We start from the raw sequence: 24,843 nt of genomic DNA on the forward strand, positions 1-24,843 counted from the left end.
GCTTCACCAATATTAACTCATTTAAATTCTTTCTATAACCTGATGACATAGAATTCTTAGCCCCATTTTACAAATGAGACAGTGATTAGGTGACTTACTTAAAGCACAGAGCTCATGAGTGACAGAAATTAGCTTCAAACCCAGATCTGTCTGCAAAGCCCTGCACCAAGCTAGAAGAGAAAGAAATAAAGGAGGGAAGTGGGTACTATGTGTATGAAGCTATAGATTTCAATTCTCCTTCTGACACCAGAGACCACAATTCCAATGGGAATGCAAATTATCATTATGTGAATAGAAGACTGAAAAATCAGCAAAACAGAAGGATATCCAAGTTAGTGTTTATATAAAGTGGCAGCAGATAATATGCTGCTGCCATTTTGTGGCATGACTGAGCAATATTTTTTCTAAAACCCACAGAAAGGGACTTCCCTGGTGGCACAGTGGTTAAGAATCCACCTGCCAATGCAGGGGACACGGGTTCGAGCCCTGGTCTGAGAAGACCTTATATGCCGTGGAGCAACTAAGCCTGTGCGCCACAACTACTGAGCCTGCATGCCACAACTACTGAAGCCCACACACCTAGAACCCGTGCTCCACAACGAGAAGCCACAGCAATGAGTAGTCCACGCGCCACAACGAAGAGTAGCCCCCGCTCGCTGCAACTAGAGAAAGCCTGCACACAGCAACGAAGACCCAACACAGCCAAAAAATTAATTAATTAATTAATTTAAAAAATAATGTTTGTAACTCTTTAAAACACACACACACAGTAATACTGCCCCTGTGTGGCTTCATTTTACCCATTCTTTCTCTGAAAACCAAGATATTCATGGCCGGAACATACACTCCTATGAGCATATGCAGACCCAGGTGATCATGAATAAGGTAAAATTGGGTTGGTAGCTGAAGAATACGATGTGCCTGCAGCTTGGGTTTTGATGCCACCCGGTTTTTAACTCCTTTTTCTTTTTTTTTTAACTTAATAGTATCTTTTTTTTTGGTAAGTCTTTTTGATTTTATTCATTCTAATGAGTGACACTGTACCTTACTGTAGTTTTTTTAATAGATCTTTTTTAAAATTTATTTGTTTTATTCATTTTTATTTTTGGCTGCGTTGGGTCTTCGCTGCTGTGTGCGGGCTTTTTCTACTTGTAGCGAGCGGGGGCTACTCTTCGTTGCGGTGCGCGGGCTTCTCACTGCAGTGGCTTCCCTTGCTGCAGAGCACGGGCTCTAGGTGCATGGGCTTCAGTAGTTGTGGCTAGCAGGCTCTGTAGTTGTGGTACACGGTCTTCGTTGCTCTGCAGCATGTGGGATCTTCCCGGACCAGGGCTCAAACCTGTGTCCCCTGAACTGGCAGGTGGATTCTTAACCACTGTGCCACCAGGGAAGCCCCTAACTCCTTCTGTATGGCAACACTGCCAGGCTAACCGACCTGATGGCCCACAAGTGATGAATATCCCAAGGGCTTTGTCCTGGAACCAGTGAGCAGAAGGCTAACATCTGTGCCACACTATGCACCAAGCACCAGTGCCATCACAGCCCACCTGTCAGGGCTTCCCCTTCCTGTCCCCAAGTAAATAATTTTGTTCCTCCTAATGGCAGTACCTAATCTTAATGGGCAGAAGAGGAGACCAGAGCCTGGCTTTGGGGGCAGCCCCTCAGAGCCCTGCCTGATGCAAGCTGATTGATATACCCGTACGATCCAAAATAAGAGCCCCCAGGTTCAAGAACACATGTGCCCACACACCCCAAGGATAACATAAAAATACTTTCTAAGATCAAAGTTACCATTCTAACTGCAGCATCACATAGGTTTTATAGATTATTAACCTTAAGTGTTCTTGAATACAAGATGATTTTTGATGACGAAACAGATAAATGCAAGGTCAACTACACTAGACCTAGTTATGGATCTACCTGCTCTTAAACTCTGAAGGGAGATAAAAGTTGCACGTACAACCTTCTGTTTAGATTGCTTCTCTTCTAGAAACCACCGTCTCCCAAAGCCCTCTTGCTAAACAGAACACAAATCCTAGTAATTCTAACTCAGACCAGTAAAATATGAGCACCCCAGATTTAGGTGCCCTGCTACCCTTTCAGTCTTTACTTGATCTTTAGAAATACTTTCAGCGACTACAAAGGGCTGAAATTAAATAACAGCCACTTTGGGCTTCCCTGGTGGCGCAGTGGTTGAGAGTCCGCCTGCCGATGCAGGGGACACGGGTTCGTGCCCCGGTCCGGGAAGATCCCACATGCCGCGGAGCAGCTGGGCCCGTGAGCCATGGCCGCTGAGCCTGCGCGTCCGGAGCCTGTGCTCCGCAACGGGAGAGGCCACAACAGTGAGAGGCCCGCGTACCGCAAAAAAAAATAATAATAATAATAACAGCCACTTTAAGAAAGCTGGTAATTTTTGATGTGGGGAAGTAGCTAACTGAAAAGGAACTATTTCTTTATAAATTCCTGAGGAAAACCAGAACCAAAGTGTAACTGCCTAAGCATGATAAAGCCATCTGAGGTTAACTGACCCATCCAGGAAGCTCCTGGGCGCACTATGAGATTCTCCCCACGTTTACAGTTCTGATGCATTCTATCCCACATCCAATTCCTAGACTTTTCCATTCTGCCAGGAAGTGAGAAATGAACCCAAGTCTCATTAAATGTATAAGCTGGGAGGGATCTAACACATCATCTGGTCCAACTCTCATTTACAGATGTGGAAAGTGAATCCCAGAGATGGGAGGTGACTTTCTTGACCCTGCAGTGCCGGTGACTGGCAGGTCGCCCAATACGGTCCGCCCCACAGTGGAACAGAACTCTACTACATGGGACTCTTCCCATCTGACTAGTTCTTTAAATGGGCTTGCAGAAAACTGGCAGATAGTTCTTCATCGATATGAAGAATGTCATCGGTAATCTCTTTCAATGACAAACTCTACTAGCCTAATAGTTAACAAGACCAGCCTTGGAGTCAGGCAGACGTAGCTGTCCATACCAGCTTGGCCACTTTCTAGCTGTGTGACCTTGGGCATGTTACCTAACCTCTCTGAATCTTATTATCTTCACCTGTAAAACAGAAATGCCAATAATAGCATTGATCCCACAGGGTGCTCAATCACTATTAGTTGTGACTATTACCACAACCCGGCACAGCGGAAGGCAGAGCTGTCAGCTCCCTAAACCCTGTCTGTATGGGAAAGGGGCTCGGGGAAGAGCAACCCAGAATCTCTACCTTGAATTACACCTGACTCTTCAGAGAAAGCCCCAGACTTGAAACTGAATTTTGGACTTGGGAACCAGCAGGGAACAGGGCTAAAAGAAACAGCCTGATGCTGGCACCACTAGGAACCCGCCCCACTGCACTAATTCTCAGGACCGTACGTAACACCTCCTTCCTCTAAGGTAAGGTTCACACACACACAGACACCAAAAAAAAAAAAAAAAAAAAAAAGGAGTGACTGAGGCAGAAAAGTCATAAACCTACTAAGCTTGGGAAAGCCCCTTACAAAGAGTAGAAAAAGTACCATAATTAGACATAGGGGGTTAGTCAGTGGCTGTTTCAGTAAAGGGAAAATGCACCATCTTTAAGGCCTCTTGGGCCTGAGCTATAATTCCAGTGGTAACCAGTGCTGGCCCTCTCCAGGCAAGGTTTTAAGAAAGACTAAAATGCAACTCCCCTCCCTCAACCATAAGGAAGCTGGGAGCATAAAGCACAAAGTGGAATTCTAGTTAAAGTTTTAACATGGGCCATTAGGTTCACTTGTCCTTCAGCTGATCAACAGAACACTGTAACAGGACCTCAAAGAGAGACAGCCCGGCACACCAGCCCTGGCTCTAACCCATCCCAAGTGGTGTGACCTTGGGAAAGTAGCTTCTTGCTCTGGGCTTCTTTTCCTCACTGTAAAATGAAGGGTTTGAACTACAGGATCTTCAAAGTCCCTCTGACCTCTATCATTTTCCTGATGTAAGTTCTACACATAAAAATGCAGTAATTAGGGGCTTCCCTGGTGGCGCAGTGGTTGAGAGTCTGCCTGCCGATGCAGGGGACATGGGTTCGTGCCCCGGTCTGGGAAGATCCCACATGCCGCGAAGCGGCTAGGCCCGTGAGCCATGGCCGCTGAGCCTGCACGTCCAGAACTGCGCTCCGCAATGGGAGAGGCCACAACAGTGAGAGGCCTGCATACCGCAAAAAAAAAAAAAAATGTAGTAATTAGACTATAAATGAGCCTTGATAATAAGCTCCCTGGGGAGCAGAAACCATATCTGATATTCCTTGTGTATCTCACGGTCCCAAGTATGATGCTCGGCTCAGAGTAATTGCATAATAGATGCTGAGTGATACAGATACACCGCACAGTGCCTGGCATATCATGAGCTTTTCACATGCCAGGCAGTTCGCAAGTCTCTCTCCCACCAGACTTTTCAAATATGTCAGATTTTACCATTCCCGTGCTTTTAATAAAAAGCAGCATTGCACAAGAAAACAAAGCTCCTAGTCACTTCACGTGACAATGATTGAACACGTAGGTGCCAGGCACTCTGCTCTGTACTGCAAAAGGGGCAGACCTGGGCCTAGTGCTGGCACTCGTCCTATAAGCTTTATGAGTCAGGGGGAGTCAGTTAACCTGACCCAGTGCGAGGCCCAGTAAGCACAGTTACTATTATTGAGTAACTCCTGAATTTTACATCTTAGATCTTAGATCTCCCGATAGGCCAGCAACTAACTAGCACACAGTGGGATGAGTGATTTACTAGTGATACACCAACAGGCTTTGGGAATACACAGGACAAAATATGTGTATTGAAATAGTGTTAAATATACACACACACACACACACACACACACACACACAAACACACAAGCTTCCGAGGGCCAGTCTAGGCTCAGAACACATTTAATCCCATCTTCTACACTTGTGGCTTCTAATCCTAGTTGCATACTAAAATCACTTGAGGAGCCTGAAAAATTGCTGGTGTCCAGGCCCCCAGCCCATACAATTAGATAAGAATGGGGTGAGGGGAAGGTATTGGTATTTTTAAATGCTTGCTTAATGACTGGAGGTGCAGCCAGGGTTGAGGACCCCTGGCCTCCGCCTTCTCCATCTCCACCTTTAGTCCCAAGCTTAGTGACAGGTCCAGCAGATAACTCAACTCGGAGGCCCGCAAAGCCAGAGAAATCCCATTTTGGTCACTCACCAGACTATTCTCTGAGCCATTAAGATAACTCTGCCACTGCCAAAACATTTTTGGCCATCAAAACTTAAAGAGGGGCTTTCTTAACCCTCGGTTAGTCAGAGAAGGCAATTAGCTAGTCCAGCCTCTGCCCCAAGCACTCTACTGGAGGCTTAACTGGCCTGAGATCTCATCCTTTTGGGGGAAGCTTCTCTACTCCTCAAATTGATATTTAATTTGTCCCTTCTCAACTGTGCTACTCTTTGCCTCAAGTGGATGTTTCCTTACAGCTATGAGTGTGCTCCGCTCCCACTGCAGCTGGGCCCCCCACCAGTCTCTCCCCCGACCCCATCCTCTCCCTTGCCCCCCTTATATACACACGCCCACTTTGGTTTGCTCTTTTTTTTTTTTTTTTTTGCGGTACGCGGGCCTCTCACTGTTGTGGCCTCTCCCGTTGCGGAGCACAGGCTCCGGATGCACAGGCTCAACGGCCATGGTCACGGGCCCAGCTGCTCCCCGGCATGTGGGATCTTCCCAGACCAGGGCACGAACCCATGTCCCTTGCATCGGCAGGCCAACTCTCAACCACTGCGCCACCAGGGAAGCCCTGGTTTGCTTTTTTAATTCCTTCTTAATCAGCCTCCGCCTGCCTCTAGGCCACCTTGTTACTCTTCTACTTGATCCGTCCCCTTTCAGCTGAACCTCCTGGCCATGGGGTTGCTTCCTTACTCTGGCGTCTCTCTGTGCCCCCTGCTCCTTTCCCGCCAGCCACACAGGCAGCAAGGCCCCTGTGGGCACAGTCTCCCAAACACATGATGCTTTCTCAGTTGCCAGATCTTCTCTCGTGAGTTGGCTTCCTTCATCCGCTGACTCTCTTCTACTGAAACTGCTCTCCCAGGCTGCCAACCAACTCCTTTCTTTCTTTACAAAAATATTTCTTCTTAATTACTCAAGAAATTTGTACTCACACCAAATTCAAACAATACAGAAATGCGTTAAGTATAAAGTGAGGGTGTCCCCCCTTTCCCTAATCACTCAGGAGTAAACACTACTGGGTACACATTCTTCTAGGCTTTTACAACGTGATTAGAAACATGCACATATACAAGGGCTTGTGGTTTGTTTTCTTATCATACATACTGTTCTGCAGTTTATCTTTTTCTTTTTAATTTTAACAATATACTGTGAATATCTTTCAAAGGGAACACAGAGATCAGCCTCCCTTTTAAAAGCTGCACATTGGCTGGATTTACTATTCTGCCACTGGCGGGCTGTCTCCCAGTCTTCTCTGATGCCATAACATCCGTGCCCACAACTCTTCACACACAAACATTTCTAAGGTAACTATTTAGAAATGGGTGGATGGCTGCCCACAGGACCAGCCTGTACTCACCAATTCCAAGTGCCTTTTCTCAAGTCCTCCTTGGTCTCAACCTCTTTGCCTCACATGACAGTAGAGGACCTGCTTCATGAAACTCCTTCCTCTCTTGGGTGTCTTTCTACTTTTGCTTCACTGAGTCTTTTCTTCTGCCCACAAAAGTAGGCATTTCACAGAATCCTTTTCTTCTTTCTCTCCCCTGGCTTGCATGTTTGCATCTTCTGCCCCTCCATCTTCTCTAAATCACGTTGCTAGCCCAACCACATCTCAGTTGCCTGCTGTTCACTCCAGCCTCGACGTCTCAAACATCTGAGGCTCAACAAATCCCCGAATGAACATCTGACCTCTTCCTCTAAGCCTCCGTTTCCTCATCCAAAAAACAAAGGGAATGGACTAGACTCGATTAAATTTTCTTTAAAAATTAGGAGGGCTTCCCTGGTGGCGCAGCGGTTGAGAGTCTGCCTGCTAGTGCAGGGGACTCGGGTTCGAGCCCTGGTCTGGGAGGATCCCACATGCCGCGGAGCGGCTGGGCCCGTGAGCCACAACTACTGAGCCTGTGCGTCTGGAGCCTGTGCTCCGCAACGGGAGAGGCCACGATAGTGAGAGGCCCGCGCACCGTGATGAAGAGTGGCCCCCACTTGCCACGACTAGAGAAAGCCCTCGCACAGAAACGAAGACCCAACGCAGCAAAAATAAATAAATAACTTAATAAACTCCTACCCCCCCAAAAAAAAAAAAATTAGGAGTCTAGTATGTACTAGATGCTGTGCAGGATAGAAAAAAATATCAATAAAACACAGATCTTGTATTCAGAGAACACACAAACTAAGGAGTGGGGGAGAGACATAAACGATTATGTAATATCAGGCAGAATAAAATGCTAAAATAGACAAGAATGGCTAAATCTGGCATGAAGGCTTGAAAAAAGCTTCACAAGAGGGAATGTTTAGGCTGAGTCTTGAATGATGACTGGCATCTCAACAGGAAGAGAAAAGAAAGTACTTCTGGCTGAGCGTACAACATGAACAAAGTATAAACTCAGAGTCAAAGAAGCATGGAAGTTCATGGTACATGTGGCTGGATCAGAGCACATATGAAAGAATGTATCAATACTAGAGGACAGGGACTTCCCTGGCGGCACAGTGGTTAAGAATCCGCCTGCCAATATAGGGGACACGGGTTCGAGCCTTGGTCCGGGAAGATCCCACATGCCGCGGAACAACTAAGCCTGTGCACCACAACTACTGAGCCTACTCTCTGGAGCCCGTGTGCCACAACTACTGAGCCTGCGCGCCACAACTACTGAAGCCCATGCGCCTAGAGCCTGTGCTCCACAACAAAGAGAAGCCACCGCAATGAGAAGCCCGCACACCACAACAAAGAGTAGCCCCCACTCGCCGCAACTAGAGAAAGCCCGCGCGCAGCAATGAAGATCCAATGCAGCCGAAAATAAATAAATGAATAAATTTATTTAAAAAAATACTAGAGGACAAAGCTGGGAAGAAGGTTGAAACCAAGATCATAGAAGATCCTGAATCCTATCATAAGGAGTTCCAGCTGCCACTCTCTGACTGAGTAATAGCTGCTGCCTAAAATACTATGCTAAAGGCAATTCTGAACTTACATAGAGACACATGTTGGGAAAGCATGCTCATGTTTTGATTAGCACGGTTGGCCTGGGGCACCGTAAGGTGTATTTATCTAGCTATATCTACTACCCTTGCCGAAGGCAATAGGGAGCTATTGAAGGCTTTTGAGTAAGGGAATGGCAGGACCCAACATGAATTTTCCTTGTATCATTTCTGGCAGCAGTGTAAGGGATGGACAGAGCAGAAAGACCCCTAAAGAAGGGAAGATCAGTCAGGAAGCTGCTGTTAATAAGCCAGATGGTGGTGATGATGATGATGATGATAAACAACCAGACGAATTAGGGCAGAGAAATCAAAGAAGAAAAGGAAGAGACAGATGGGAGAAATAATGGAAGATGGAATCAAAATGACTCAAGAGACTATGATGATGGAAGAGAGGAATGGAAATGTGTCAAGGTTTCAAGGGACTTAACCTTGGGTCACTGATGGACTGCAGTGCCATTAACTAAGATAGGGGCCATGAGGGAAAAGTATCATAATCCTTGCTTTTCATTCCAAATCCTCCAACCACTTTACTTGGCTTTTAAGCACTCTTAAGTACACTAGGAGGGAAAAAGCAGGACATACATTGCTTGATGGCCCCAGCATTTATATAACCCCACACATAAACCTACTATTCTTCCTTTTGCCAGATCATCAAAGAAATATCCACCATTATCTGATCCTAAAAACAATGGGCTAATAATCCTTTGAATGTTCATGCCCTCAAAAGATGATTTTTCCTATTTAGATAGTGCTTTCTAGTTACAAGACATGTTCAACATATCTTATTTTACTTGACTGTGACGTATGAAGGGCAAAGATCATCCCTATCTTACAGATACAACTGCCACAACTCATATTTATCATATTTACTCTACACTTGCTATGCACCAGACACTGATCTAAATACTTTACATGTAGCCATGTATTGAATTCTTACAAGAAAACCACAAAGTAGATACTATTATCCCCATTTTACAGAGAAGGAAAACACGCCCAGAGATGTCAAGTAACTTACCCAAAGCGACACAGCTAGAAAGCAGCAGAGCCAAGATTTGAACCTGGCCAGTCTGACTTCAGAGCCTGAACTCTTAACTACCACACTTTGTATCATATAAGAAGATCAGGCACAGAGAGGCTACCTGACTGGTCAAAACTATTAGGTTCTGTCAACCAGAAACCTACATCCAAGGCCCAGGTCTGTCTAATACTTAATCCTGTGCTCTATTACTCTACATTGTTTACCAAGATGAACTGCCCTCTCCCACTGGGTTGGCAGATTACTTTGACCTTTTTCCTCTTTGACCTTTGTCACTCACTTCTACCAGACAAAGTTTCTGATTTTGCTCCCCTGCCGTGGAGCCTCATACAACTGTTCACTAGGATAGGATGCAGGTCTCTATTTAGAGGAAAGAAATGATGACCTCAGTTATAGTCCCAAGTGAATGGGTCCCATTTCCAAACAACCAGTTATCTCAGAGCAGATCACACTGGCTTGACATACAGGCTCACTGAGCGTACACAACTCCCTGGACTACCTGCCCAGGACAAGCAGCAAGCAATGGTGGCACTACAGCCTGGCTCCTCTGTGGAAGAGAGGCAGCCAGGGCAGAAAAACACATTGAAAAAGCAGTTGCTATAGCAGTCAGGCAGAGAGGTGGCCTGCAGCCGTGAGATCCTCACTTTCAAGGCTGTAAGACAATGATGCTCAAAAAACACAGGATTTCTGTTTCTCTACTAGCTGGCAAGAACAAAAGTCCATCTCCCTTTACGCTAGAATGGTTAGGGGTGGAAGGAGGCCATGTATGGTACTAGAGAGAGACAGTGAACCGGGAGGCAGGAGATCTACCTCTGCTTCTATTGAGCTGTGTGACTTTGGGCAAGTCACTTCACCTCTCTGGGTCTCAGTTTGCTCATCTGGAAAAATGAGGGAGGAGATGATCTCTGAGGTTTTTTTTCAGCTCCGACCTGGCATCACTCTGCCATTTCAACCCAGGAAAGTATTGCTCGAATATTTTCTCCAGTATCTATAAGTCGACCAAAGGAGAAATCAGCTAGAACCGAGAGAAAGAAGGATTAGATAAAACAAAAATGACCTTTTTGTGGAAGGCTGCAAATTAGGTAATATATAGGCAATACACTTAAGCACAGTGCCTGGAGCATAATACAGGCTCAAAATGTTACAAGTATTATTATCACTACTACTCCTAACTTTCAAAGTGTACAGAGATAGCCAAAAATTATAACGAGCTCTTTCTCTTAAATTTAACTCCTTTTTGTCCATCTGACCCTATTCCAGGTTTATGGTGTTTAAAAGGTCTGGGTGAGGGAGGACCCTAAATGAGCAGCGGCACCAACTGTCCTTAATGTCGATGGACAGTTATGACTGGAAAGTGAGAACCCAACCCCAAGGGAAACTAAAGAGAAAATGTAAGTGGGAGGAGCCAGGCTTAATCCTCAGTTTGCTGCAAACTGGCCGTGGAAAGGGGGATTAAAAAAAAAAAACAGCAACAGGTGTGGACCACAGTGTACTTTGCAAATTGTTTTTCAGTTCAGACCCAAAGCGGGGAGTAAGAAACTTGGGAAGATGATCCCAGCCTGGTTTCCACATGTGTCCATCTGAGCAAACACAGCCCTGACTGTGAGGTATGGCCAAACACCGTTCAGCCAGGCAGGAGACCCTGTGACCCGGCACGCTTTGCATTCTTCCCCAGGAAGCGAAAGCAGCCTTGGCCTAAAGGTCACCCCTGACTTCCCAGGGCCAAGACAGCACCCCTCCCCGCCGACAGCCCCGCCCGGGGAAGGACAGCCACAGGGCTGGGGGGGTCAATCTGTTTCTCTTTGCTCACTGGCCAGAAACCCCACCAGCAAACAGGGAAACATGAACTTGGCTTGGTGCTAGCTTGCAGGGCTATGCTGAGGAGAGCTGAACTGCACAGTCCAGTGCGGGGCCGGGAGGGGAATGGAAATCCAAAGGTAAAACCGGGCGCCCTTTCCTCAAGGGGACCTGTGAGTCCTCCTGCGACTGGGGGCCCGGGAAATGGGGAGAAAGGCCTACGTGAAGCAGCAGCGGGCAGCAGCGGCAGCCCAAGGGGCCAAGTGTAGAAGTGCTGAAGATAATAAGGCACTTAAGCACATGACCCCGAGCAACATTCCTGCAGGGCGCAGGGAATAAAGCGCAGCAACGGGCAGGCGCACATGCTCAAGTGCCTGGGACTTAAAAAAGGAAACTCTTGACAAATGCAAAGCGACAAAGAACAAGTGGTGATATGAAGGAGACCCTTTGGTACAGTCTCCCCTAATTTCTCAGGGTTGCTCTTTGTTTTAGGAATGCCCTCCAAGCCAGCTCCAACCAGGGAACCAGGATTATTACATTATTAAAACATGACCTTAACCTAAGGAACTGCCTATTTACCCACAATGCTTGGGAACATGCCTGGGGGTCTTCCAATGGCCTTGCTGGGTGGGGTAGGGCACTCCAACCCCAAGGCTGTGAAATCACATGACCCAGGCCTTGGCCCTGGAAGGCTACACTTAATTAAAGGGGGCCTACCTTTAGTGACTCGTGGCTGAGGTCCCGGTTCTGAAAGAGTAGCTGTTCTTCAAAACTGAGAGAGGTTTCCCATATCCGGGAGATACTGATTTGTCTTTTTTTGGTCCATTTGCTGACATGTCAGGCAAAGCACTGGTCTACTTTTAACCTGCCTTTCTCCTAGCAGCTCTGGGAGCAGCCCTTTCTCCTCCAATAATTTCTTTCTTTTTTTTTTTTTTTGCTGTATGCGGGCCTCTCACTGTTGTGGCCTCTCCCGTTGCGGAGCACAGGCTCCGGACGCACAGGCTCAGTGGCCATGGCTCATGGGCCCAGCCGCTCCGCGGCATGTGGGATCTTCCCGGACCGGGGCACGAACCCGTGTCCCCTGCATCGGCAGGCGGACTCTCAACCACTGCGCCACCAGGGAAGACCCAATAATTTCTTAACCCTGGGAACAGGCGGCACTTGAGCAAGTTGCACTCCCCTCAGTCAAAAGAAATTAACGAAAAAGGAAAAAGTAAATCCACGCACCTGTCTCTGCCCACACCCAAACCACTCCTTTCCTAGTTCTGTCATGTACTTGTTGGTTTCCTAGGCTACCAATCCCAAGATAGCTGGCACCAGAGAGCCAGCCCATTGATGAAGAGCAGCAGTAAATAAGCCCAGAGGTCCCTGGAAAGCCAAGCTTCCTACCAATGACAGCCATCCTCCAAATGCTTCAGGAAGGGCTGGGTGATTTACAGTAACATCCAAATTCCCCAGAAAACTGTCCTTAGGCCTCCAACAGTTGAGGCACCCTGCCCTGCAGAGATTATGTGGGTGCCACCTTCATGGAACCAATATTGTTGCCTACCACATGAAACAAAGATGCTAGGGAAGCTGCTCTAGGGTGAGATTTTTTTTGGGGGGGTGAGATTCTTAAAGCTGCCCTCCTGTATCTAATCTCTATCATCTTATCCCAGCATCAGGCATCCAAGCTCACAGCAGCAGCAGCCATAATAAGGATAACGAAGCTCGTGATCATCATCACACATCACATCCCAGCAAAAAATGTATTGACTGTCTACTATCTTAAGTGCTTTATTAGTATTGTCTCATTTTTTCTCATTTAATTCTTACAACAGCTCTGCAGGGTAGGTATAATTATTATTCCATTTTACAAATGTGGAAACTAGGGCTTGGAGAGGTTAAGTAACTTGCCCAGGGCTACACAGTTAGTGGTAGGATTTGAACCCAGGCCTTTACCACCCTACAGCCGGCTTCTACCCAGTATGCCCTGAAATATATTGTACTGCTACTACTACAATAGTCCCTTGCTATCCACAGGGGATTGGTTCCAGGACCCACCACAGATACCAAAATCTGTGGATGCTCAAGTCCCTTGTATAAAATGGTATAGTATTTGCATGTAACCTCGCACATGCTCCTACACACTTTAAATCATCTCTAGGTGACTTATAATATCTAATATAACGTAAATGCTATGTAAATAGTTGCAAATACAATGTAAAAGAAATCCAATGTATAAAAAGACATAATACCTAATACAATGTAAATGCTATATAAATAGTTGGAAATACAATGTAAAAGAAATGTAAATAGTCGCCAGTGCACAGCAGATTCAAGTTTTGTGTTTTCAAACTTTCTGGAATTTTTTTTTCCCAAATATTTTCAATCTGTAGTTGGTTGAATCTGCAGAAGTAGAACCCACAGTTACAGATGGCCAACTGTACTATGAAAAACTGCTAACATTTATTGAGTGCTGACAATGAGCCAGAACTTCTGCTAAATGCTTGATTTAAATTATTTCATTTAATCCTCACAACAGCCCCATTAGGTCGGTACTATTATTACTCCCATTTTACAGATGAGTGAAACTGAAGTTGATAGCAGTTAAGTTAACCTAAGGAACTGCCTATTTACCCACAATGCTTGGGAACATGCCTAAGGTCACATGACGATGGAGCTCAAATACATACCCAGGAAATATGGTCCAAAAGCTCAATCCACTAAGCTGAATTTGCATTAGGAAAAGGAGGCATTTCTAGTGCCCTACTTAACTTAGCCACTCTCCTTGCTGTGTCCCAATCCAAACCTACTGGGTCCCAGTGAGAACTTCACAAGTAAATGCCAATGAGGAAAACTGTCTAGCCCTTCCATGTATATGCCAGCAGCTTGGACCTGACGAGTCTAGGAAAAGAGGAGCAAGACCCCTTCTAGACACTGTCTCTCCTAGCCAATTTCCCCTAACTTGATTTCTGAAGAAAGCACCTCATGTCCAGCAGCCTCTGCTAATACTCTGCCCAGAACATCTAATAAGTGTTTACCCAGGGGCTCCCAGAGCCGTAGTTAAGGGCCTTAATGTGCAACCTGGCTCTGCGCCTTATTTAATCAGCACCTGAATGAAATGTCTCTTTGCTAGCAACAGCCTGAGCACAGAGTCTTTCTGCAAACACAGCTGGTCGACTGGCAAAGGCGATTCTATTCACAGGCAAAATACACCCTGAGTTTACACCACTACTCTGTGATGGAGACAGGGAGACTGGAGGCACCTGGATGGAATTAGAATGGGCTCATGCCTCCTTTCTCCTCCAGATAATCCCCTTCTCGCTCTTCTACCCACCTAAACACCTGCCCACAGGACACGGCTTGAACTGTTTCTGCCCAACAGGCCAGTCCTCTCTAACTTCCCGTCTATTCCCTTTCCGCAGAGCCACAGGCCCAGGACCAGACTCATCCCACCCTTCCTCCTCTGGCATTTGCTCCAACAGCTACTGTTAAGGAAGCACAGCCAACAGAGAGATCCCCCCAACCCTCCCGTTCAGGATCTCAGGCTCGCAACAGGTCTGCCTCCCTGGACACACCACACGCTGACGGACATGCAAGCCGTGCCCTATTTAGCTGGCAGCTCTTTCCCTGGCAAAGAGCTGAGTAAACAGAAAGGACCATACCCAGAAGAGGAGGAATCCTCGCCAGGCCTTCAGATTTAACTGCTGCATCCAAGCACCCTGGAGGGAGACTTACCCTGGGGGTCCAGCAAGTAGGGTAGCAAGACACTGATAACCCCAGTTCTTGGGGGGATGGTGGGGTGTGGAGCGGGAAGGAGGCCAAAAACTAGGTAAGGAACACAGGAAAGGCCACCTGCTCAAAAACACTGGGACACACCCTACCATTTAGAGTAAGGGTAACAAGGCCCTTTAAAAAAGTCCTGCCCTCCCCCAGCCCAGTTGAGTCTATGAGCCATTCGCACTTCAGTGTGAACCTCCTAAATGGAACTGATTTCTTCCTGATTTCCTCAGCGATATGACCTCCTCTGATGAAACGGGCATTTTGAAATGTATCAATACAAGGGGTTGATTCGGAGTTTTGAGCACTCTGGAAAGAGGCAAACCTGGATGGAGTGAGTCGGGGGGGAAAGACTTGGAAACAGGGAAGAGAACAGAAAAGAGAAAGGTAGAAGGATAGCATCACATTCCATCAGTTCTGTGGTGGAATCCGTGGGGACAGCAAGCACCCCATGAGCCGCTAAAAATCATCTTCTGGTGGGATGCCTGCTATCTCATTTCCTGTATTTAATGTCAGCTCACTCTCCTCAGTGTCCTGTGCGTCTGTCCTTGACCGTGTGAGCCCTCCTTGGGACAGCACAGAGAACACAATTGTCTCGCAAGCCCCCTATCAAGGATTCGTAGGCAACTGCAGCTGTCTTATCAACGGGCCAGAAATGACAGAGCATTCCTTGGTTTGCCAAGGGAGAAATATGAAAAACTGTATTCCCCTGATAATAACAATCAGATGACTCCAGGTAAGAGTTGAGAAGCTTTCCTGTGACCCAGGAAGCAACTCTGGGCCTTTATATGTATTGTTTCCTATGCCTGGAATCCCCTTCCTTCCTGCAACACCCCTTCCTTCCTATTCATTCATTCACACGTGTTTACTGAGCACCTACTATGAGGCAGGCCCTGTCTGAGGCGCTAGAATAGAAAACAAGGGCCTCTGCTCTCAAGGAGCTAACATGCCTCCTTTGTGAATCAAATGTCACCTCTTCTAGGAAGCTTTCCTTAATTGCACTAGGAAAAAAAAAAGACCCTCTGTCCTCTATGCTTTGTTCAAATCTGTTACCGTACATGTCATGTTATAATTTAGTTGATCTTTTTTCTTGCCTGTCTCACCTCAACTGTGAGCAACATGAAGGCAAAGAATGTTTCTTATTTATCTTTGAATCTCCAGTGCCTGGCACAATGTTTGACACACAACAGGCACTGGATAAATGTTTGCTGAATGGATACATGAATGAATACATTCCCAGGAGCATTTAAAACAAAAGTCCTGCACGCAGAAAATTAGCATGCAATAACTCTGTGCCAGTATTTCCTCTCATTAGTTCCCCAAAATCGCAGACACTGGAAGGATGGGAAGGGAGTGTAGGAGGACTGGAAATCCTCCACTGACATAACCCCTAGGGACCTAACAAGCCACTGGAACTCTAAAGCTACCCTAAAATCCACCTCACAGTAACTCGGAGCCCTCAACCTCTAATTTCAGCCACATTATTGAACACCCACACAAATACTGAGGTCCTACCAGAAGACTAAAGGCCCGCCCAAAGGCCACCAGATTCACACCAGTCAGGAGGAGCATTTGAACCGACAGCCCACCTCATACTTTAGCCGCTACAGAATGTCTCTCCAAGTGGGGTCCAATGCTCACCAGCATCAGAATCACTCGGGAGCTTGTAATAAATGCAGATTCCCATCCTCACCCTATAGGCCCTAGACCTAGAGTCTACTCCCTGAGTAGAGAGCCAGGCATCTGCATTAGAACAAGCTCCCAAGGGAATTTTTCACAAAGAAAGTTCGAGAAGCACTGCACTCCACACCCACAGTCTCTTCAGGTCCACTCATCCAGTGACTGGCAGAAGATGCTCTCAATTCAACAAAAGATATGAAAGACCATGGATCTCCATGGGGGGTGGGGAATCCTTTCACAACGTATACGTACATCAAATCATCATGTTGTGCACTTTAAATATCTTAAAATTTTCTTTGTCAATTATACCTCCCAAAGCTGAAAAAAAAAATAAAGTAAAAAAAAAGATATGAAAGACCAGAAGTTGAGAAGCCTGGCTCTTCTTGCAGAGGGTGTTCCAGTGAGGTATGATGACAGTGAGCTACCTACTGAAAAATACAAAAGGGGAGAGAAAGAGATGGAAAGTGAGTCACCAGACTAATAACGTTTTTTTAATGTGTCTGATATTAAAGAAGGAAAAGAAGAAAGTAGACACTTCCAGATGTCGAACTGAGGGATTTCAGACCAAGATCCAACAGCGTAATTTCCTCACAGCAATGAAAGGGAGCAGATACTTGGGGCAGAGAATGGGCTGCAGTTCCTAATAACCAGCTCTTTGTGATGGAACCAAAAGATGTGTGAGCTGGAGGCAAAACCACCTCTCTCCTCTGGCTATTTCAAAAAACAGACAGGAGATTCTCTTAATGGGTACAGGAGACATAGGAACAGTGCCCAGGAGACCGCAAGGGAACACAGACAGAACCACCAGAGGGAAAATGAAAAAGCAGAAGAAAACAGTCAGCTCTGTCAGTCAGTCAGTCAGCCAGCATTATCCAGGCACACATTAAAAAATTAATGTGCATGTATTGTATTAAGCTCTGCAGGGAGTTACAGAGGGAAGAAACAAAACAAAACAAAACACTACTCCTTTCCTTAAAGAAAAGTGTTTACACTAATGGTGGAGAATGAACAGACATGCAAAAACAAGCAACCCAGTCGAACACTCACTGAATTACCTACATGTATACAAAGACATATGTTAAAGAGCCAAATAGTCTGAGGAATATTCAGAGGGTCAGGAAAAGAGGACAAAAACTGTTACTGGAATGAGTGGAATAACTGTGGAGTCAAGGTCAACAGGAAAGTTTCACAGAGGAGACTCTTCAGGGGTGCAGAGGGGAGGAACTCACGACGGATCCCACGAAGAAAGCGATGAAGGAGACACATCTATGGCAAAGGGACAAAAATCCAGGGATCCTGTGGATCACCCCAAGTAGGAGCCAGCCACATACTGTTACTTAATAGCAAGCTCCACGCTGGGTTGTATTAACAAGTGCATGGTGAGAAAAGGCTGAGAAGGAAAGCTTTCCCCTCTGCTGGGTGTAGGCTGGACCTCTGGTCACAGCACCCAGTTTTATAGGCTGTGCATGAGAAGGGTATGCAGGCACGGGCAAGGATCCAGAGAAAAGCAGCAGAAATGATTAGAGGAATGGATTCTAATAGCTATCAAGAAAGGTGAAAAGGTGTTGAGGTTTGTCAGTTTCTGAGCCGGAGGTAAAAATCTATTGGTCATCGTCCAGCTCTGATCACCTGTACCTGGAATCTCTGTTTAAGTGACCACAGAGTTATTCAGAGGATTAAAATGCTTTGTTTCCATGTGGCCCATTTCATGAAGAAGATGGAGTTAGGAAAAGGTTAAATAATTTGCTCAGGTTCCCTGGCAAGCCACGAACAAAACTAGCATCATAATTTTAAATCCCAGGGCTGTCTGTGGGTTGTTTAATCCACCAATCCACACCACTTCCCTTTATAATGGACACCCCCCCCAAAGACTGTAATTATGAAAGATGGAAAAATTCTCTGCAAATTTCCTTGGGGGAAAAATACAACAAACTAAAAAGGAATGTCATGCCTCACCGCTGGGGCCCATATAAACATTATCCCCTTGTGTCCCCCTGGACTGATGACACAGGACACAGTCCATCTGATAACCCGTCAGCAGATGGCTGGATCCCTCATTGTACCCATTCCCCACCAACGTCAGTTGCAAGCAGGAGCAGTTATCAGCACTCCAGACAACAGATGGGGATGAGGAGGTGTGGTTGGTCTGAAGTCAAGGAGGCGGGGGACAAAAAGCCTAGTTCTCAAATCGATCAGGTTTTCTATAAAACAAATCCATCACAGAGCAAATGGAATACACCCGTGTATATTCCGTGAGCTCCAAAAGGTGTCACGAAAAGCTCAGGGCCATTTTGAATATGTGCCATTCTACGCTTTCAGCAAAGAGGGAAGAAGTAGGAAAATAAACAGTGAGCCAAAAGCAGGTTAGCCATATTTGGTGGAAGTCAGCCTTCTAATATATCGTAAAGACAGAAAAATAAAATAGCAATGGCAACTCTGAAAAAAGGATGGGGCTCACTAGGTATTACAGGCTAAAAACCAGAGGCTTGGCGCTCTGGGGTCAATAGCATCAATTATTATTTGGCAAATGTCCAGCTGAGATCCAGCCTGCCTTATGCACAGAGACACGGAGGGTTAAACACCATATGCTGTGCCCCACTCAGTTCAGCGCCCAATAAGGAGATATTGACACAGACACATACAGAACCAACCGCAAGTGGACAATTAGACAAGACATCCAAAATTTGATCTTTTCGTTAAGTTCCTAAGACAGAGACAATATAACTGGATGCAAAGGAGATAAAAGGCCACCAGTCTTTATGGACACAATCGGTCAAACTGTCTGGCATTTTAACCCTTCTGCTAAGAACCTGTAGATTTTCGGACTTAAATAGCTATGAGAATCTCTTCCTGCTAAAGCCCCAATTCCCACTGTGGCAGCTTGGTTCTAAAGCCACCTCTGCCACTAACTTGCTGGGTGATTTTTTTGGTAAACAGCATAATCAGTCAGTAAATTCATTCCCTGTAACCCATACCTGCCAAAATAATATGCACAAGGGGACTAGCCACACTTGAAGAAATACTTACTGGTGCAATGGGTAAACACCACTGATATTCAGCAAGGGGTTTAATAACAGTGCGTTAATCCTGGTGCTTGCTGATCCCGAGAACGCTCAAGCATCACCGGCTTGAGTTCAGATGTGAGAAGGTGCTGCTGTAATCATACAAACCTCCGCCAGACCCCAGTTCCAGGGCCCTTGAGGTATCAGATGAGGCCAAAAAGAAACCAGACAGCAGGAATATTAATCCAGAACAGACCTCAGATACAAGAACTGCCCTTCCTTATGCTTCTAAAGCTGGCGGTGACCCAAAGGCAGCATGGCTATGATGAGGGTCTGTGTAACAAGGCCTTGGAAATAAATATTTTACAGACTGAAAAATGGGAGATAAGGAGACTAACCACTTTCCCTCCAACTCTTCCATTTCCTGGCCTAAAGCAATACTGTCCTTGTTACAAACTTACACTGGCTCTGAGGAACAAGGCCTTTCTATAAAGCCATAATTGAGTCGGCCTGTTGAGAGACACACATCAGAAATGTCTCTGCTAAGCTCCCGCTTTCATTTCAGCTAATGTCTCCCTTTCCTTATTGGGACCTCTGAACTCCACAGAATTCACTGCCATAATATGGCCTAACTCAGCTAATTCCCTTGCCAAAGCATTTCTTTGTACTCAACATCTCCCCTGTGGAATACACACAGTCACAGGAAACATTTTAACAACCTCTCTCCAGGCTCAAGCTTATCTAGCATAACCCTAAAGAAGATAATGCATGTGAAAGTGTCTCATAAACAGTTAAGAGCTAGATAAATGTAAAGTATTACTAACCATACTCACTATCATTAGTCATTGCTGTAACCGAGTCAGAAAAGTGTTTCCAACCATCTGTTGTTAAATTTCTTTTAAGGACTCACATGAACTTTTAAAAATCCATACGTCTCTGCTTCCCAGGAAGAGCCACAGGTAAGGTATAGAATGTTGGATTCATCACAGGCTAAGTCCCCCACTAGGCCGGAAATTACTATTTAAATGACAGAAAGCAGTGACTTAGGAGTAAAGAACAAAGCAGTACAACCCTGCTCTGGCTCAAGAATTCCTCAGCCTGACTCTGTTCTTTCTCCCCACCCTCTAGCTTCAGAGTTTAAGCTAAGCAGAGGACAACAGCAAAAGCACAAGTAACAGGAATAAGTCCCTAGTTCCCCAAACATCTATCTCTCTGCAGCTGTCAGCCCCGAGTGCCAACATCATCTACGTGTGTCCCTAAGGGTGGCCTGGTCATGTGTACTTTACAGGGAAGACACAGGAAGCAGAAGATGAGAAGATGAACAAGGCCACCTGAAATCGTAAAGGAGGCCAAAAGCATTTCTAGAATAGCTCTCTGTGGCATCCCCGGACTCTGCTTATGGAGAAAAGAATCACAGAACACAGGCTGTCAAGAGCTAGGAATGCAACTCTGCCTCGTTTTGCAGCTGGGAGAACTGAGACCCAGGAAAAGTACCTTCCCCAAAGTCACACAACTAATTAATGCCAGAACGAAGTCTCCAGCGTCTTCTAAAAGCCTCTAAAACCCTCTGCACTAAAAACCGTGGTGCTGTCCTTCCCTGGTGGCACAGTGGTTAAGAATTCGCCTGTCAATGCAGGGGACACAGGTTCGAGACCTGGTCTGGGAAGATCCCACATGCCGTGGAGCAACTAAGCCCGTGCACCACAACTACTGAGCCTGCACTCTAGAGCCCATGAGCCACAACTACTGAGCCCGCGTGCCACAGCTACTGAAGCCTGCGCGCCTAGAGCCCGTGCTCCACAACAAGAGAAGCCACCGCAGTGAGAAGCCCGCGCACTGCAACGAAGAGTAGCCCCCGCTCGCCGCAACTAGAGGAAAGCCCATGCGCAGCAACGAAGACCCAACACCGCCCTAAATAAATAAATAAATAAATAAATAACTTTATAAAAAAAAAAAAAACATGGTGCTGCCAGGTTTGATGTAATCACACCAGCAGCAGCCCCAGTCAGGCTGAATTTAGTTCTTTGTTGACCTTCTACGTATGTGGTTGTCAGAGGCCTCAAGACCCCTTTGTGGAAAAGGCACCCTCTGACCCTCACCACCTGCCAACCAAAAAAAAGCTCTCCTGTCCCAAGAGCCTCACATAGCAGCGGCTGAGATGCGTTGTTTCCTTTCATTAACAAAAAGCCCATTCATCAAAAAAAAGAAAGAAAGAGGACAGGCTCAAATTTACACAGAAGTTCTAGCTGGGAGAGCCCTGGGTTTCCTGTGAATGGCATCACTTCCCAAGAAGTCCTCTTTGGAAAATGCTACCCACTCCAACCCTGCTGGATGCTTATAGCCATCCCATCCATAACAGATGCTTTATTCCAAAGTTGTCTACACCTCCTTGCCACATCTGCAAGACTGGAAGGGGTTTGTGGTCATTCACATTTTACAGACTGGGAAACTGAGGCCAGGAACCTGCCATCAAAGGAGTCCTGGAACACAGAGCTAGCAAGCATGCCAGCCACAAGTAGGCGGTGCCATGCCGATCAGCATCGGCTTCTCCCCAGAGACTGCCCTGCCATTCCTCAACCCCAAAGAGGGTGGATTACCTTTCCAACCCGGAAAGCTAATTCATCTTTTGGCTGCAGGCGAGCGACCTCCTATCCTTGGGCTCCACCAGGCCTTTAAAACGGAGATAAGCATCTCGACCTCCTGCCCCACACAGGGTTATCACAAGGCTCCTGAGAGTAACTTTCTACAAATATAAAAGCATGAAGATGCTAATGACAGGTTTCAAAACTGTCCCTGGATAAAACACACCAGGTTTTCCACAGCCTGAAATATAAAAAAGATTTTTTTTCCCTTTCTCCTCTTCCTCCTCCTCCATGATTTTATAGTTTTAGAACATCTCTCTACACAGGCTGAGTACAGAAAGACAGTCTCGCTCTTGGTCCTCACCCAGATTATTTTTATGCATCTGGCAACTTTCCTTTTCAATCTCATTTGTTTTTCTTAGCGCCACTAATGGGAGGTAAAGAAATCAGCTGCCTGGGCACCCCTGGACCGTGACCTCAGGACAGAGAATAAAAGTGGTAAGACGGAGAGGTCTGCAGGAAATAAATACCCTCTCACCATGGACAGAGAAAAGTTCATGAGTCTGCCTGGGGTCGGCTTCAGAGTGCAGTTAGTAGGAGCTTGGTGCCGCTCCAACACCGCAGAACTCAAAGGCAGACCTCACCCTAAGAGCGTAAACTCCCAAATGAAAGAGTCATTAAGAGAAACCCATAAAAGGATTTCCCCAAAGTACGACAGTGGAGACCAGTAACCTTATGCGACCACCTCCAGGAAAGAATGTCACCAGGCCTCTGGGAAATTAACTGTGGCAGAGGTAATGGGGGACTGGGCCATGGTCCCCCACAGGTGATTCAGAAAGGGCACCTGGCTGGGGCTGGACTTCCTGCTTGTGAAAGACCAGGGCAGGCCTGGGAGGGGAGGGGTCGTGGCCTGAGTGCTAGTCTTTCCTAGTGCCCACCTCCACCGTGGAGCTGACGCATTGTGCAAAGGTAGAAGAGAGCCACATCTGAAATCCGCACACAAACTGCCTCGTTGGAAAATCATTTGTGAGGGTCCCACGTCCCACAGGGATGACGTGCTCTACACTGCCAAGTGTCCTGAGCACAAAAATGACTCTGATGGCTCAGGCTGCCCGGGGTGGGGTGGGGGGGAAGTCAACAGACTCACATGCATCATGGTGACCAGGTGACAGGGGTTGAGCAGGTAGATGACGGTCTTGGTGGCGAACTTAAAGCCCACCTCCACCCCGAAGGTCAGGCACAGGGCTACTAAGAGCAGATTCTTGCTCAGGCTCTCTTTGCCTTCCTCTGGCCGCTGGGTCACCTGCTCTGGCTGGCAGCCACGGCCACCCCTACCGTCCTCCTTCGTCTGCCTCAGGATGTGCCGCAGGGCCACCAGGATCTCCAACAGGGCCAGGGTCAGGACCACCACACTTTCCAGCAGCCGCTGCTGCCAAGAGAGGAAGGCAGCACAGTCGGGGCCCCCATTGCCTGCAAAGCTGGGGTCCACGCCCCCATAGAGCCAGTCCAGGAGACTTTGGTAGCTATACCGGGACATGATGCAAAGTGGTTCCCCTCGACCACCGTGTAGGAAGCAAGAGCGAGATGGAACACAAGCCCAGAGGGTGGCCCAGGTGGTGGGACATGTACGGAGGGCACACCCCCGCACCCGCACCCCCCTCCGGACACCAGGGCACCTAGAGCAGGGGACGGGAAGCTACACGCGAGGCCCGGGGCAAAGTGCTGGCTCTAACTTCTCCCCACGGCTGTCTGGGGAGCCCCCCGCGCTTCTCCAGTGGCCACCAACGAGGCAGGGTGGAAACGAGCCGTTGGCCAATCTAAAAGGAAGGAGAGGAAAAAAAAAAGGTCTCAAAGAGGCAATTGCATCGGGAATTTACGAGGCGGGGAGGGGTAACTAGCGAGGGAAGAAAAGGAGAACAGGGGCAGTGGCGAAGCAAGCAGGGGTCAGGGGAAGTCGGAGGCCGGGAGGGTCAGGGAGAGGGCCGAGGGTACCCGGCAGCGCGGCGGGAGCGAACCGGGGGCGACGGCGAGGGGACACGCGGAGGCCAGGAGGGGAGCTGGCGGGGCCGGGCAGGCGGGGAGGGCGACGGGGCTGGCGGGGACGCCGGACTCCTCGTCTCAAGCACTCGGCACAGGGGGATCGCTTACTCCTGCAACCGCGTGGCCGTCTCTGCCCGCAGCGAGCAACTTCGCCGCCGACTGGCCCCTCCGAGCCAATTTAGAGCCGTCCCTGTCCAGCCTCCCGCCCCCGGGTACACCCCCGAGCCCCCAGCTCCACCCCCCGACCCAGACGCCCGCCCTCCGGGCAGCACCTCCCCCAGCCCGCGGCCCGCCCGGGACCTGCCCCCTTCACGCGGGCAGCGGCGGGAGGAAGCCGGGAGGGAGGGAGGAAGGGAGGGAGGGAAGGCGGGCGGGAGGCCGGGCCAGCCGGGGGCTGGGCTCCAGCCGGCCCCCTCCCTCCATCCCGGCGCCGCATCTTCCCGCGCCTCCCGCCCGGCTCCAGGGACTGACAGCCGCGCCCTTCTGGGCTCCACTCACCGGCAGTCGGCCTGCGGCTCCAGCTGGGCACCCGCTTGGATCCCCGCGCTCCCCGCGCCCCGGCACTCGGCTCCCCCGGCGGCTGCCGCGGCTGCCGCGCACGGCTCCTCCTCCCCGTCTTCCTCCCCCTGCAGCCGCCGCGCTTGCTTCCTCCTTCTTCCCCTCCCTCTCTCCTCCCCCTCGCCGCCGCCGCCGCCACCGCCGCCACCTCCCCCTCCGGTTCGGCTCGGCCCCTCGGGCCGCGGCCACCCCGCCTCGCCTCCTC

At 48.0% G+C, this 24,843-nt stretch overlaps 1 protein-coding gene across 2 annotated transcripts in view; it reads right to left on the reverse strand.

Annotated features, from left to right (window-relative positions):
- The window catches only part of TMEM164 (transmembrane protein 164), a 161,611-nt gene extending 136,973 nt beyond the window's left edge, over nucleotides 1-24,638 (reverse strand). Inside the window, exons 1-2 of one of the 2 annotated variants that reach the window (XM_060087409.1) lie at nucleotides 24,189-24,246; nucleotides 23,188-23,857 (exon numbers count right to left, since the gene is read on the reverse strand). In XM_060087409.1, coding sequence (XP_059943392.1) covers nucleotides 23,188-23,577 — 390 coding nt within the window. In that variant the 5' untranslated portion in view covers nucleotides 23,578-23,857; nucleotides 24,189-24,246. Of the gene's footprint in view, nucleotides 1-23,187; nucleotides 23,858-24,188; nucleotides 24,247-24,578 lie in introns of those variants that run through there. The other variant, XM_060087410.1, reaches the window with a different exon arrangement.
- Between the last annotated feature and the right edge of the window lie 205 nt (nucleotides 24,639-24,843).

The sequence above is a fragment of the Mesoplodon densirostris genome, chromosome X (genome assembly GCF_025265405.1).
Source record: "Mesoplodon densirostris isolate mMesDen1 chromosome X, mMesDen1 primary haplotype, whole genome shotgun sequence".
NCBI classification, from domain to species: Eukaryota; Metazoa; Chordata; class Mammalia; order Artiodactyla; family Ziphiidae; genus Mesoplodon; species Mesoplodon densirostris.